This window comes from Oxyura jamaicensis, chromosome 8 (genome assembly GCF_011077185.1).
Source record: "Oxyura jamaicensis isolate SHBP4307 breed ruddy duck chromosome 8, BPBGC_Ojam_1.0, whole genome shotgun sequence".
In the NCBI taxonomy this organism is placed as follows: domain Eukaryota; kingdom Metazoa; phylum Chordata; class Aves; order Anseriformes; family Anatidae; genus Oxyura; species Oxyura jamaicensis.
In genome coordinates, this window is record NC_048900.1 from 11,989,276 (window position 1) to 12,005,059 (window position 15,784).

A 15,784-nucleotide genomic window follows, 5' to 3' on the forward strand; every position below is an offset into this window, starting at 1 on the left:
TAAAATAAAATAAAATAAAATAAAATAAAATAAAATAAAATAAAATAGAGTTGTCTAGCAAGACTTAATGACCTGCAAGGTTGTGGAAGAAAACCCAATGTAAAGAGTAATCAAAGACATGAGAAGGGAGGAGGAGAACAGGGACGAGGCGACTGTGAGCTGTTTCTAAAAGGAAAGCACGAGGGCAAAAGAAACAATCTGAAGGATGAATCTTCATTAGTATTGCAGTGAGTGACTGTGACCTTAAAAATAGTCCTGAGCTGATGAAATTGCTAACAAGGAAGAAGATATTGTTCCACAGAGGAGGATCAGGTTATCTGACAAATAGTTAGATGACCTGGAGGACTAGGGAGAGAAACAAGATGACATTCACTTGTGTAAAATTGAAGGGCAAGCTCTTATACTGATAGTAAAACATCTGCTATTAGCTTGGAGCTCATCAGTTGGAAACAAAGGATGCAGAGAAAGATCTGGGTGTACTTGCTGACCTCAGGAACTCTCTGAGCTGCCAGACTGATGCAACTGCAGAAATGACAGCTATGTTCCTGGGTCCTATCAAACCAGAGATTTCCTGCACACAAAGGCTTTCTTGCAGGGCTTTGGTGAGATCTCAGCGGGAAGAGTATGTACTGCTTGGTCGTTCCTGTTGAAAGAATAATTGAAAACAGAGAAGGTGTAGAAAAGTATACAATCGGAAAGATGAGAGTGGACTCTTTTTTTTTTTTTTTTGCTCTTAGGACACTGCAAGATTTTGGCTTGCTTGTTATAGCTGTAGGCTATAACTGTTGTTTGGGATCACTTTCTAAAAGTAAATGGGGATGACAAGCATCCAGGAACAGAAAGAGCTTGTGTTGGCCACAAGTATGTTTAGGTGGCTAACAAGAAGACAGAGACTTGGTGTGAGATGCTGGGATTCAGGTCCCTCCCTCTCACGCACACACAAACAGGCTGGCATTTTTCCATCATCCTTTATGGGACCTCTTGCTGAAGACACAGACCAAAGGTGAGGTGCAGAACCATCCTGCTTCAAATACATTGCCCCAGAGCCAAGCTGAAAGGCATGTTTTAGAAAGACACGGAGCTCCCAAGACACCAGATCCACCATCAAGCCGTGGTACTCGACCATCCAACACCTCTCTAGCATACAGCAGCCTATTCCCCTAAGCTAGTAGCCCATGGGTTACAGGAGAGACACAGCACAACAAGCAGGTTTGGGAAACAATGACTGCATGTCCTGTTGAGCACAACATTTCCTCCCTGGGGACGTGCCCCCTGCAGCACTGAGACTGTATGGTCACACATGGTCGTATATGCTGCCCCTTCTCCTGTAGTTCAGCCGACAAAGAGCTGAGCTAGGCAGAATCAGTGAGCAAAACCGATCATTTGCATTGAAATGAATGCATCCAAAAAAAAAAAAAAAAAAAAATCAGCAAAACCCAAAGCTATTTTTGGTGTGCAGACTTCATTTACATTTTCCTTTTTGGTAAAAATCCCAATTTTTCAGCATACAACATTCCAAATCCCCCCCACACTTTTTTTTTGCCCTCAATCATAATAACAAATAGTGCTCGACAAAGACTGCCTATTTTTCATTTCCTCTCCGAACTGATTCCAGGCTGCCTATGATTTTCTCCTGCCTGGTAATTATTCAAAAAGAAATGAGCGGCTAACCAATTTCTGCAAGGAATTCTTTGTCTGCAGATTCTTGGGGAGCGGTTTGTTTTGCACAGACAACGTTGGAAATCCTCCTTGTTTTGGTTGGACGCGTGAGTCACACCGGGCTTTTCTGGACCCATATTACTCCAGAACTGCAGTTCTGGTTAAGGAAATATTCAGGCTTGGAGTCAGTGTGCACATTTTGGGGATACCCCTTGCCAGTGAAATCCTTTTGCTAGAATTTTCTTCCCGGGCTGGCCAAGAAGCGTGTGAGGAAGGAAACATGGTCTGAAGCCCTGGCCCCACTCTGCAGCTGAGCGGCACGCTGCAGGCTCACCCCCAGCATCGCCCCAGCTGCTGAAACGCCAGGACATCACGATGCCCCGCGCCAGCTCGTTGCAGACCCCACCTCATCCCTGGAGGTCCTGCAGATGGGTAAAGGCATCTCACCTCTGGTCCCTTCATCTCCAGGAATCCACCCTGCTGGCCCAGACCTGGCTGTGGGCTGGCAGAGCCCGGAGAGCCAGGAGTCACACCTGAGATCCTGTGGTATCTGGAAACTTCTGGCTGGTTTCCCACTAATGCTCAGTGTGCCCCGGGAGTTTCCTCCACCCTCTCTGGTGTCCGTGGTGTCTCTGAAAACCCAGCTTTCTTCCACCACGCGCTGCCAAGTGTGCTTGCTCTGGTCTCCTGCTTGGGCTGCAAGCCCTGGCCCCATGTGGAGCAAGCGCGTGGTGAAGGGTCCCGGCCGCGACTCACCTCACACGACTGGATGCAGTGAATGCCGGAGGGGTCTGGGTACCATCGCAGCCTGCCCGTGCATACGATGTGCTGAGGAGGAGAGGAGAAAACAGCAGTTAGAGGAGGTGGCAGAGGGAGGGCAGCCACCACGACCACTTCCTGGGGGCGTAGGGGTTCCCTCGACACCACGGGCAGGGCAGCAGCATCACTCCCGAGCCCTCCCTTCACCTCTTGAAGCCCAGCGAACCCAAGGTAGCACCAGCTTCACCCACAGAGCAGGGCACGTTGCTCAAAACAGAGGCTAGATAAATAAGTATGTGGGTATATGCACATATATATATGCACAACAGGGAGAGGACAAGGGGAGATGGCAGGGATCTCCAGGGAACCGGGTTTGGCTGGCAGCACTATGCCACAGTGGCCACCAGCCAAGCTGGAAAGAAGCCATCCACGGCCACCACAGACAGGAGCCCTCCATTCATCTCATTGCACCCAGCTGGATTTAGCAGCTTCTCAGCCAGCGGTCGCTCTCTGCCGGCATCAATTCATCCATTGAGTCCTGCTCAGGCTCCAACAGCTGTGTCCCCAGGGCGGCGGGGGGGACACCTGAGAGCCCACCTTCCCGAACTTGGACAGGTCTGGATACACCAGACTCACGTTCACCCGCACCACTGAGGTCTTTGCTGGTATTTACGAGGCTTGAAGTTAGCTGCTGCAGCCAACTGGACACAAGAGCAAGATGCAGAGGTCTCGGTTTCATCTAACTGGAACGCTCCATCCCCGTAATTCAGAAGGGGGTTGTTGGGAGCACACATGATTATATGGGGGAAGAAAAGTCCCACCACACAGACAATTTCCTCCTTGTAAAGCTCAGGCAGGCTTTGAAATCTGAGGCCCCATAAAACGAGAGCTGGCCTGTGAAAGTGTCCTAGGATGCCCTGCATAGCACAGGAGCTGCACGGACGGGCACGTATGTCTTCCCCCAGCCTGGCTTCGGCATCTGCAGGATGCACAGCAGCACAGGATGGGGAAGCTCTGCCCAGATCTGTGCTTTAGCAGCAGGTTTGGATGTGGCTGGGGAAGGGCGAGGTGTGGCATCTCTATCTGCTTCACGTGCCATCCTGGGCTTCTCTTGTGTTTCTCAGCTTCATCCTGCACCAGGAAGCCTCCAGTCCAACCTGATGTGTTGCCAGGAGCAAACCTGCTCCAGAGGTCCAGTGTCCTCAGGGTCCTCAGCCAGTGCAGAGAAGGCAGACTCGGATTGGGCAGAGAGGCCCAGGATGGCCAATTCCTGCTCATCCCAAAAGATGCTTGAATCCCAGCCCCACTGGGACATTTCATATGTGGCTGCTGCACGACTTGAATGAATCCCCAAACCTGCTTGGCAGTGGGATGCGATGGATGGGTGCTGAAAACCTCCGGTGCTGCCCCTCATGTGGGTTGTTGCATCGTCCCCGTCACCTGGGGAGCCTGGCAGCCCCTGGGAACACAAGCCCAGCAGGAGGGCTGGGAGGTGTAAAGGGGAACAAGGCAGAGAGGAAAACAAGGCTGCTGGCAAGGGAGAGCGCCGCTGCTTAAAATAACGCCTTTCTTCCCTGCTCCAAACTGCCTCCCTTGCATGAGAACCAGTGGCCAAGCCACCCGGTGACTCCTTCCAAGGCTCGTGCTCCGCAATCCCACACGCCACGGGCGTCCTCGCCCCCGGCAGCACCGTGCTGCAGGTCTGCTGCTTTGAGGCGAGGCAGGGCAGCGCCCGCAGGCACGGAGTGGGATGATGCTGGGCCCCCGGGAGGAGGGCGCAGCGCCTGCATGGGGGCGCCAGCTCCGGGGAAGGCTGTTTGCTTTTCTTTGTTCCACCTCCTTCCTTCTGCATCTCGGTTTTATTTTAAGAAATATTACCCCGGCAGAGCTGCTTTTTGGGAAAGTCGTGCCATCGAGATCCAAACTATGCGAGCTATTTGAGCTGTTTTGCCTACAGAATGAGTAAGGGCTGGGGAGGGAGAGGGGAGCGGGCGGCCAGCAAGTCCTGGCAGCAGGAGCTACCTTCCAGCTGACGGCGATGCCTCTTCCCCGGCATGGAGACGCCTGCCCGGGGCTGCTTTGCCACTGCCAGGTGAGCAGGGACTGGGGCTTGCACCCTGCCCAGTGCCAGGGGCGGCTTTTGCTCCATGCTCAATCCTCCCAGTGCCCTGGCTGACAGTAACAGCCAGATTCAGGCATGCGGCTTGTCCCAAAAGTCAGCGGGATTCCTGCCTTCAGCTTCCTTCGTGGAGGCATCCTTCAAGTCCTGGAAAGCTCACTCGAGAGCTGATGGCTTACGCTGAGCTTTGGTTTCGGACAGCAGGAGGCTGTGCAGTAGCATCCTCAGCCTGGGCATGGGTGAGCCTGAATAGCCACATGCATTCATCGCCCAGCTGCTCCTCCACTGCCACACCAATTTACCCAGAAGGGCTCAAGATGGGCAAAGGAAAGCACTGGTATGGAAAAGCACCAGATGCAGAGGAGGGAGGACAGATTTGGCCACACAATAAATATATTGAGGGCCCCACCTACGTGCCTAGTGAATCCCCTGCTACAGGGATGCCACCTCCCCATGTACCTGGACTCTGGTGGGCTGCAGACGGTGATCCATAGTCTCAGCAGTTACATTTTCGGGCAGTATGACGGGGTCGCTGGGGGGTATAACACAGGAGGGTGTGCACACAGCACCTGTGGAAGGAGAGACAGCCTTGAGGGCTTCCAGCAGGAACCAGGCAATGGCGTGTTACAGGCAGGCACCAGGCCCCAACCTGCAGGCTCCTCACTGAGGGCAGAGGTGGGTGTCAAGGTGACCCTTAGCCCCCTAGCACTTGACAATTCCTTCCCCAAATCCTGACTTATACAAGAGCCTACTGGAGCTTTTTGATGGCTGATTTCCCTCTCCTGAATGAGATAAGAATTGAACGTGCCCTAAGAGACAGATCCAAGCCCTGATGGCAGGACATGGGATCCAGCAGGAAAACACAACTGGCCTGGATGTTATGGGATGTTTGTTCACATGTCAAGAAGCACCTCTCATAGTTTTTCTACAACACCTTCCTATGACCCAGGAGGAAAAGAAAATAAGAATAATAAAAAAAAAACTGTAAAAAAGCCACCCTAGAAAACCAGGTGGGTCCCAGCCCCATCCCCAGCTTCACATCAGGTCTGTCTGAAGCTCAGAGTCAGCCCTGCCTCAGCCAATTTTGCTCAGACCCTGGCTGTGCCCAAAGGTCCTATCCAGCAGGATGCTAGAGGGGATGTTATGACTGTGACTGAGCATTGCAGCTGAAAAGCGACTGAGTCTTGGAGAAAGAAATGGATGATGTGGTCCCTCGTCTGGTGAAAGTGCCCTGTTACACACAATTGTCACTCCGGCTTTTGTCTAGGGCCTGCCTCATTAACCCTGCAAATGTCAGCAGTCCTAACAAGGGCAGAGACCGCGGGGGGAGTGAAGGGCTGGAGGGTGGGAACAACACTGCAGAGGGCTGGGCTTGCCCTAGGGACGAGTCCTTGCTCCTTCTGGAGAAACGCTTACACGGTTTTAGCTTCAGTCTTGCCCATGAACACAACCAGGCTATGCACAGGGTTAAAGCCACCCACAGGCTCTGTGTTCAGAAAGGGGACGGAAGAGAAAACATTTCCATGGATTTAGTGGGGATTGGCACACAAAGAGGAGTCACCGTGACCTTCCAGCTAGCTCTCCGGGAGGGCTGAATCAACACGAGGGTTGCGTTTATGCTTAGATTTTGCCTGCTCTCACCTATGCCATGCCCCTGCTCGCACTTGTACTCCACCAGGTTCAGCTCCGGGGGTGGCGGGCAGGTGCCCTGCAGGCTCTCACACAGCGTGAACTCCTCCGTCCACGAGCCCTCCTTGGTGCAGACGATGGGAACCTGGAAAGCAGAGGGGCAGCGGCTCTTTGGTGGCACCCAAGCGCCGAGCCCTGCTGTTGTGAGGGGCTCTGAAGTCCCACGTGTGGCCGATGTCCCCCTGTCCCCATCACTCACCCGCATGCCCGGCGGCTCGCAGTTCAGCACGCACTGGCTGTCCAGCTCGAAGCCCTGCGTGCAGTTGTACATGCCCTCAAAGACCGGCGGGGGTGGCTCGCACACCACGGGGACACAGTGCCCCTCTTCCCACTGCCCGCTTTCCAGGCACTGGATCTTCAGGAACTTCCTGGGGAGACACAGATGGAAAGCTGGGCTGCAGCCTCCCAAAACGCATCCCTTCTGTCTCGGTCATGCATCCCACAGAGGCAGGAGCAGCCTGGATGCTGCTGGATCCTTGGTTCTAAAACCCCCGAACGTGGAGCTCTGCCATGCCATTCCCCAGCACCACCCATGCTCAGCCAGGACCCTCCCTTCCCCTCGCACCAGTTTAGGAGTCCCAAACACTTCTTCTCACGCTCCCCACCATCTTTTGCAGCACCTCTAAATTCTCTCTCCCTGCCCCGCAGCCCCTGCGGGTACGTGCGCCGCGTTGCCTTGTCCTGCCGCCAGTAGCTGCATATTTTGCTCAGAGGAGCGAGCCTCCCCCAGTAAATCCTGCTGGCCCCTGCCCAGCTCCTCCTGAGGCTCCTCTTTGTACGCTGGCCAGAGCTGTCAATCCTGCTCTCGCCGAGGAGCTGCCACACCGGAGCAGACCAACACCATCTTGTGCTGCTGAAACAGCCCCAGCGAGAACCACTTGCCAAAAGGATGATGAAAAAGAAAAGGAGCAAAAGGCCAGAAGCAGAGCCCACCCGCTTCTCCGTCTCCTCTCCTTGGCAGCAATACAGATGTTGCATCGTCTGCACAGGGACATGAAAACCCCCTGGGAGGCTTTGGGCAAGCTGGGGACACATCGCCGCGACCCAGCAATGACACGTGGCTTTTGACAGCGCCGATGAGCTTCACCCTGAGCTGACTGCAGGTCCTTAATGAGACTTTTCCCCCTCTGTAACAGGCAATGGTGATGGGGAGAAACATCTCTAGATCCCATCGTGGACATCTGCATCTTCAGCCCACCGGTAATTTCATATTCTCAGTTGCTGCCCTTTTGCCTAGGATGATGCTCACTGCTTTTCAAAGACGTCCCCATCAGACCTGCTCCTCTGAACACTTTGCCCACCTTTGAAGGCCAGCAAAGGCACATACTGCAAGGCACTGATGTGCATCCGAGGGTTGGCTCCTCACGCAGCCGTTTCCCCTCCTTGCATTGCCCGGCAGGCAGGGGAAAAACCCGAGCAGAGGAGGCTTTTCGTGCACGGCTGCACCACAGCCACACAGGAGGTCAAAGCGATGGCTTCGGGGCAAGAGCAGCAAACCTGTGCTGCAAAGCCTCTGGCACCGAGCAAAAAACCTTCACAAAGCAGAAGCACACCCAGCCACCTGATATATAACTGATGCAGCCACTGCACGTCACTGTTGCTCTTCTGAATCACATCTTCCACATTGCAGTGGAGGCCCTTCAGCGAGGACCTGGGGAAGGGCTGGGAAGAAAGCACCCCAAGGCACCTCGCGTGGCTGCGCGCTGTGGTTTGCAGCCCCATCACCTTCTCTGGGGCTTCTGATCTTTATGTGGTGCTGGAGGTCCTGGCTTCTCCATCCCCCCCCCCCCCCGCATCCCTTCCAGACCTGGGCCAAGAGCCTGCCTTGCTCTGGAGGCTCGCCCCACCACGAGCCTCCGTGCCACAGACTTCAAAACTGGGTGGCCTGGGCTGACCCCGGGGCAGAAGGTGGCACAGGGACCACTGCCGGGCGTGTGAAGTGGGCAGTGTGTATTCAGGCACAGAGAAGGGAAGGAAGAGGCTTAAAAAAATAAAATAAAATAAAAAACTTGTAGCAGCTTGAAGTTTCCAGACCCCCTGACTTCTGATCTGGGTTAGCGGCATTTCTCGAGGATTAACAAGGAAGCCAGGAAAATCGGAGTCAACGCTTCCCCCTCCAACTGGGCAATCCAATGTCTGATGGGGAAAGGAGGCAGGGGAGACGCCTGAGGCCAGCGAGGACTGTGCCTGACGTGAAGGCACGAGCTTCGTCGAGCTCCAGGAGCTGAGAGCACAGGGGCCTGGCCGGGATCCAGCCCTGGGCTGGGGTCCACCATGCAGGAACGGTGATAAATGAGCCCAAAGCCCACCTTGTCTCCCAGGGCAGGAGACTGATGGCTTCAAAAAGGAGAGGGGAGGAAGGAGGGAGATTTGCCGGTAAATTAAAAGAAAGCAATGCCGTCCTGTAGGACCGGTGCTGCTTTCCACCCCTCTCTCCAAACAGCCTGGGCAACCCGGGCTGTAAATCTTCATCAGAGGCCCAAGAGGTGGAAATGACACAGGAGCCCAGTTGACAGCCTGTGTTTTCTTTACCTGGCTTTTTGGCTCTCTCCACTGCCTGCGTATTTGCCTTTTATCTGGAAAGGGCCAGATGTGGGCTGGGGAAGCAGGAGCCCCACGCCTTTGTACCCACCACAGATGTGCAATGGCCCCGTGCCCTGCTAAGCTGCGATGCTCCGGCGTTGGGCTGTCCCGCTCTGTCCTTCTGATGTGCTTCCAGCCCTCAGGCTGCTAACTTCTTCCAGGCCGTGTTCTCTTCCACCTCCTCTTCCTCTCCATCAGCCCGCCGTGGCCTTTGAACAGGGCAGGGGGGTGGAGGGGCTGACATCCCCGTGGGAGCTTGTCAGGGGTCTGGGCTGCCTCATGGCTCCGGTGATCTCCGGTGAGGGGCTGTTCGTTCGTTGCTCACTGACATCTCCTGGCCACGCTGGCCAGCCTCTCGCCTCTGCCCTTTCAGGAGTAGCCCCAGGAAGGGGTAACAGTGAGGGAGGGAGCAAGCAGGAGCAGGAGACGAACCACCAGGTGCAGTGGTGCTGCCATTGGACAGACACTGCCCAAAAACAGAGACCTCCCATCACAAAGCATTGCTGCACATGTAAAGTTCCTCTACTTCTGTTATTTGGGGGTTAAGTGTGAAAGAGAAATCAAGTGTGCTGGAAACCAGGCTGTCACCTGGGCTCTCCAGCCTGAAAGCAGATCTCATTCAGAAAGAGATGAAGAAGCTTCCACCCTTCGTGTCAGTCCCATCAGTTAAACCATCCTTCCAGCAGAAAGGCAGCAAATCTCTGGCAGGATTTTGCATACACCATCCGTGTTTCCTCAGGGATCCCTTGTTGATTGAGCACTGATTTGTGAAGGGCTTTTCCTCACCCAAGTTAACAGATAAGAGCATCTTTTCTGAGCCTATGTATTTCTTCATCCTCTTTCTCTTCCACCTATGCTATGGGAAATGAACTTCAAAAGATTGTGGAAGCCTTCTAAGCATCCTTGTGTGAGCGCCTGCCCCTGCGGTAGCATTCAACTAACAAAACAGAAGTGAGGAAATCACACGAGCATCTGTGTCCAAGAGCATCTCGAGTGGGACAGAGACAGCTGGATCCCAGCCAGGCTCAGGAAGGTGGGCATCGTCGCCCTACAGCCTTAGGGGCAAGGCTCAGGGCTTGGAGCCCCAGTCCAGGTGCAGCAGCAGTGGTGTTCTGCATGGTGTGTGGGAGGGAAAGGCACTGCAGAAGGCTGGTCAGATGCTGCAATCTTGCTTTCTTGTGCCCACCAACACCTGTACAGCACCAGATCTTTTACAAGGCTGGTTCTTGCTGGGTTGATGGATGATGGGGAGACAACAGACCATGAACTCAGCTTGCTGAACCCAGAAAGAGCCCAGAGAGATCTCAGGACACCCCAAAACCTGATGTCTGAGTCATCAGCTGAGACCCTACTCCCTCACCAGCACATCAGGAGCTTGCACCCCACCAGTGCCAACCCCTCCCAGAGCTCCCCGTCGCCTTCTCTAACAACTCCATTCTCCAAAAATGTCCCTGAACAGAGAGCAACCCCTCTGGCAGCTCTGATGGTCTGCCTGCCAGGCCTGAAACACCAGAAGGATTTCTAGCAACCTAGTAATTGACTGGCCCACGTAGTGACTAGTAGCTGCTGCTCGCTGCACGTGCCAAGGGGCATGCACAGAGCTCCAGATGAAGCAGTGCACAGACACTTCCAGGGAGAGGGTTTTGCTTTGAATCAGGCCACTCACAGAGCAGTTAATCTACATGAGAAACCGACAGATTTTCTGCTTCTGTTTTTTTTTTTTTTATTATTATTATTTTGCTTGCTGTAATAGGATCATGCCCTGTCATCAAAGATACCAGATGAATTAGTAGTAATGATAATAGCAAGTGTGAAAACGCTATCTCAACATCCTTTGCTATGAAAATGTAAACAATTTCATGTCATTTTCCTTGACTTGACTTACAGGCTGTTCGGGCCTGTAGGGAAGTCCCACACATCAGAGGAGCATTGGGGTCCCCCAGAGGCCATCCTTTCCCCCAGTGCTTGTGGCAGCATGGGTGAGACAGCCTAACTGTGCAAGCTGTGTTGATCTGATTGCACGTCCAGTGCCTGAATGCCACAGGCATCCAAGCTGCTCCACGGTTTGCAAAGCAGTCCATGTGACCGTAGCCATAATCGTAATTTGCTCAGCTCCCCCTGGCCCAAGAAATCCTCCTAACACTGTGAAAAGCTGTTTACAGAAACCACTTCCTTCATTACTAGGCAAGAAATTTGGCAACTGCTTCCCAGTGCACAACAACCCTACCCCAGAGCTAAGTAGAGCTGAAGTCTGCATCCAATTAAAACTGGAAGGGGGCATTAAACAATTAGCACGTAATTACTTGATTTGGGCTAGCACCAGGACTCTGGGGAGGACCCCGCCTGTGCCAGGGAATCTGTAGTGACCAGACCCAACGGGGACTTCAGCTGGAGGTATCGCAGACAAAATGCTGCTCTACCCACCAGCATCATGTTATTGGCCCAGCGCAGTGCTAGTGAATCACCAGGAATTTCTCCCTGAAGCACTGGGAAAATCTTCTCCAGCTGAAATACAAATGCCTGAGATTAAATTTAGCCAGGACATGCAGGGGGTAAAGTGTTAACACTGACAGAAGGCTGTCATTTGTTGCAACTAAAACAGGTCACAGCACCGGGATTGTCGCCTTGAGGAAAGGCAGCAGCTCCAGGAGTCTTCTAGCATCTTGGTACGTCATTAGCTAATTACTTGAGAGCCTGCACACACTTCTGCATGTGCTTCATTTTCAGCAAGTGACAAGTGCTTTGAGGTGTGTGGGACAACTCGCATGCTTTAGGTGAAGGCACTTAACGTACACGTGCTCAATGGCAGCTTACATCTCATTCCCACCTGCTTTGACCTAAATTAGGGGAATGCCTCTCACATTTGAGGAAATAAGCACGACCAGAGTAAGCTGCTCTGCCTCATGTCTATCCCAGCAGCCAAAGCAGGGCTTCAATACAGGCAGCGTTCCTTGGCCTGTCCTCCTCCTCCACGCTGGAAGGAGGGGAGGCAGGGAAGACTGGTGGCAGACCCACCACAGACTTACTTTTTTGGTTTGCCTGCTGTGTTCTCGGCCACATGATATCCAGGTTTGCACTTGTAGCGGCAGACGGAGCCCACGTCGTGGTTACCCTGCAGGCACCGCGGGACCAGGAGCTTGGCGTTGGGCACTGCGGGAGGCGCATCACACTCCAGCTTGCAGTAGGCTTCAGGGAGAGACCAGAGACCGTCCTCCAAGCAGGTCAGCCACTGGTTCATTCCTGGCACCAAGAGAGAAGCAGCGCCTTTGGGTTCAAAATTCCTCTTGTTAGAGTGGGTATGGACTCGAAGGGAAGCAATAAATTGGACGACCATGGGCTAGCTGGACAGCTAGGGGCTGGAGAAGCGGTTTTGGTTCTGCACATCTTCCCCCTACTCTCCCTTAAATTCCCCTCTTTGGTGATACCTCAGGAGAGCCGTCAGTGGGCTGGGGGCTTTGTGTATGACCGCCTCTCTCTCATTTATTTCAGCTCAGCTTCAGTCTCCCTGGGTGCTTTCTGCAGCTTGTCCAACACCTGTCCTTACAAGCCGTCTCGCCCCGTGCCACGTGTAAAGCAGCGGATGGGAAGTGCCAGCAGGACAGACGCAGGAGCCCTACCTCATGTAACTGGGAATTCTGACCTCAGAGTTGACAGGGGACTGAGCATCACTTTCTTTATATAGGATCACCGCTCTGCCTACAGCTGCTCTTGGACAAGGGCAAGACTGTGGCTCCGCTCAGCACTTGTGTTCCTGACAGGCCGGTGCTCCCGGCAGCGAGGTGTATGGGTTGTCCCCACCTCCAATGCCGTGGCAGGAGCCATGCAGCCATGCGATCCCTTCCCTGCCTGTTCTTAGCATTTATTAGAACTGAGGCTGCCCGGAAGGATGCCAGCCTTCAGGGAATACAAGCAGCAGACACGTTCCTGCCTCGACAGCTCGGCAGAGACAGCTGGACCTCTCCGAGTCTACCCGCGCGCCTTGACAGCCTTGGCTGAGCACCACCAGGACTTGTGTCAGCTGCTGGAAGCCACCCAGGGCACTCCATGGATGGGACGCCTCCCGCCAAGGGAGCCCGTGGCAAATCTCCCATTGACTTCAACAGGAACAAGAGGAGGCTGTTAGGGAAATATCAGCCTCAAGCCCTGCCCTCAGCTGACCCACCAATGGCAATGGCATACGTTTGTGCAGTATTTGGTCTGTGGAGTTGTCGTTTGTGCGCTACCCTTTGATCAGCTCACACTGGGATCTGCCGGTGTCCCTCTTGTCATGAAATGAGACCTTAATTCCCTGCAGTTTTTGCTCTGTAGATTTAACTAAAAAAACAGTAAATGATTTTCATACGTTTCAGCTATAAATGTCGCCATAAAATAGGGCACCCATTAAAATGATTTGTTGTATGTGATTGTTCGGAGCAAAGGCGCTGGTGGAAACTCACATAAAGTCCCAGTGCTTGAAGCTGTCAAGGCAATTACCCACAAAATCCCATCCAGCTCAGCCTTGTATAGACAGGAACAGTAGCTCTCTTTCTCCAACTTGGCTTAAAAACATTCCTGTGGGTATTGATGGAGTCGGCAGAATGAAAGCCAGGCCATGGCGTGTCTGGAGGACTGCTGTGTGTCTGGGTGGTGCACATCTCTGAGACTGCTCTGCAGCTGTGGGCATCAGTCTCTACGGCTTTATAAGGCCCCAGGCTTCCTGAACCATATGCTTTCCCACAGCCACCAGCCCATTTTTGGCTCTCTGATGTCCTCCCTGTTTGTCTGCACTGGATCCCTACACTCTTCTTGCCTCCCTCACCACACAACACCAGAGCCTGCCAGACCTCACCAGCTCTCAGAAGAAGACATCCCAACACCCTGAGGGGGATGGATATGGTTTGCCAGCCAGGGGGTGAGCATCAGAGGGAGTATCCCCACACCTTGGTGTCCCTGCTCAAGAGGGATGGATGCCCACCATGTAGGGAGGTCTCCCAAGAGCTCACCTGGATGCCAGAGGCGAGGCCAACCAGGAAATTCAAAGTAGCAATGGTCACTTTGAAACACCTAGGGACACGCAAGGCTAGGCGGCACCAAAAAGGGGGGGTTAAATCCTCTGGCACTCCAGACTGTACCTTGAAGCTTGGCCGGGTGGATGCAGGAGAAGGAACATCGCTTCAGGTAGGTGGTCCCTTTGGGGCAGGAGAACTTGGCATAGTAGACATGCGACTGGTCAGGGACACCACAGTCAACAGGGTCACAAGTCACAGATCGGTCCCACCGACCTGAGCTGCACGTCAGAACCACGTCCTGCTGTGGAGAAAGTGAGGCTCCGTCAGACCCCCAAAACTGAGCTCTAACAGCACATTTTGTACTGCGGCCACACGGGCTGGCCTAGGTTTCAGGGACTTTGTGTGGCAGTGTGGCATCCCTTGGGGTTCAAGGCACGATGCTGGGGGTGTGAAAGCAGTGACTGGTCCCTGGGGTGACACGCAAGTCACCTCTAGAGGCCCTCTGCAACTGGTCTGCAACTGTTTGCCTCCAAGTGTGACGTTGTCTGAGTGGTGCTAGAGCACATTAAGGGCCAAAAAAAAATCCCTTCAAAATACACAAAAATTTCCTGAACTACAAGTTATTCCCAGCTCTGTGCACTGCTATTTTCTCCCCTACAAGACTAAGTCTTAACACAGCTGTTGATGGACACCTCTCCTCTTGGCTGGTTTTCCCCGGATGTCCTGGTCCTGTCATGCCCATGGAGCCCACTGAAATCCGAGGTTCGTATAACAGCATTTTAAAGTTGTAATTATGAATCTGGGGGACTGCATGAGAACCTGAGTCCCAACTGCCAGGGGTGCCAGGCCTAAATGTGGTCAATATGTGCCATGGACCTTGCCAAAACACGATGGCGGGCCACAATTGCTATCCCCAGACCACTAACCCTAATCCAGCACTCCTCAGAGAGGGTCTGCCAAAAAAAAAAAAAAAAAAAAAAAAAAAAAAAAGAGATTTACTTCAATTCTTCCTGTTGCCCCTTCGTTGACTGAGCACAACCACGCTGCCTGTGGTCTGTCCTCCCAGCCAGCACATTCTGATGGAACCTGGATGTGGTGGCCCTGAGGGACGTCACTAAATTTTAGCCTGGGGCAAGATAGTGGGGAAAATGTGCCAGGTGGAGAGGACACCCAGTGGAGAGTTGTGCATTTTTCCTTAAAATGCCAGGAGATGTATACAGGCATGCAGTGTCATACAGGCAAACTATGGGAGACTAGGGAAACGTGATGAGCTGCAGGCATGGAAACCAAGCTGCTTGCCACACCATGCTCTCCTCCATCCTCCCCACAGACCAGGAATCTCTAGCACCTCTCACAGGACACGTGCCTGCCAGGGGTGAGCACCTGCAGCTCTCCGGAGGGCAGAGAAGTCCACCCTGCTTCCACGGCCTGGCTCCGCTCTTCCCTTCAGGCCTGCATGGTGGCCAGCACAGCCCTGAGACTCCCCAGGAACAGGACAAGCATGGGACACACTGTGCCCATGACCTGGCCAAGGTGACTCAGCTCCCAAGGACCTGTCAGCCCTGAGTCTCCTCGGTCACCGGCTGAGAGCAGAGCTGGCTCGTGGCTTTTACAAGGCAGCCCCTGGCCCTCTGGAGAGTTGGACGAGCTCTTTGTGCTGATCTTTGTGCTGCCCCAGCGGCTGGGCAGCAGTATAGCCGTGCAGCACAAAGGAAGAAAAGCTCCTGGAGGCTTCTCTCCTCTGCAGCCCTCTAAATATAGTTGCTCTGCAAGGACGTCATTTTTTTCCCTGAGCCATTAATTTCAACTTTAAAAGAGAAAACGCCCCTGGGATGCTTGCCCTCCCAGCAGTGCCCATCCAGAGAAGAGGAATGCCTACCTCTCCCTCTGCGGGAGCGCACCTCCCTGGCCTGGGATGTCCCCTGCAGTGGCATTTAGCCTGGCAGAGCTGTGGCAGCACGGGGCTTGGGGGCCTGGGGGGATGGCA

At 53.6% G+C, this 15,784-nt stretch overlaps 1 protein-coding gene across 1 annotated transcript in view; it reads right to left on the reverse strand.

Annotated features, from left to right (window-relative positions):
- PAPPA2 (pappalysin 2) overlaps window positions 1-15,784 on the reverse strand; it is a gene marked incomplete at its 5' end in the record, with an annotated part of 70,571 nt that overhangs the window by 13,389 nt on the left and 41,398 nt on the right. Inside the window, 6 exons of the mRNA XM_035333376.1 lie at window positions 2,416-2,487; window positions 4,997-5,106; window positions 6,179-6,311; window positions 6,426-6,594; window positions 11,836-12,049; window positions 13,921-14,098. Of these exons, the coding sequence (XP_035189267.1) occupies window positions 2,416-2,487; window positions 4,997-5,106; window positions 6,179-6,311; window positions 6,426-6,594; window positions 11,836-12,049; window positions 13,921-14,098 (876 nt within the window). The remainder of the gene's footprint in view (window positions 1-2,415; window positions 2,488-4,996; window positions 5,107-6,178; window positions 6,312-6,425; window positions 6,595-11,835; window positions 12,050-13,920; window positions 14,099-15,784) is intronic.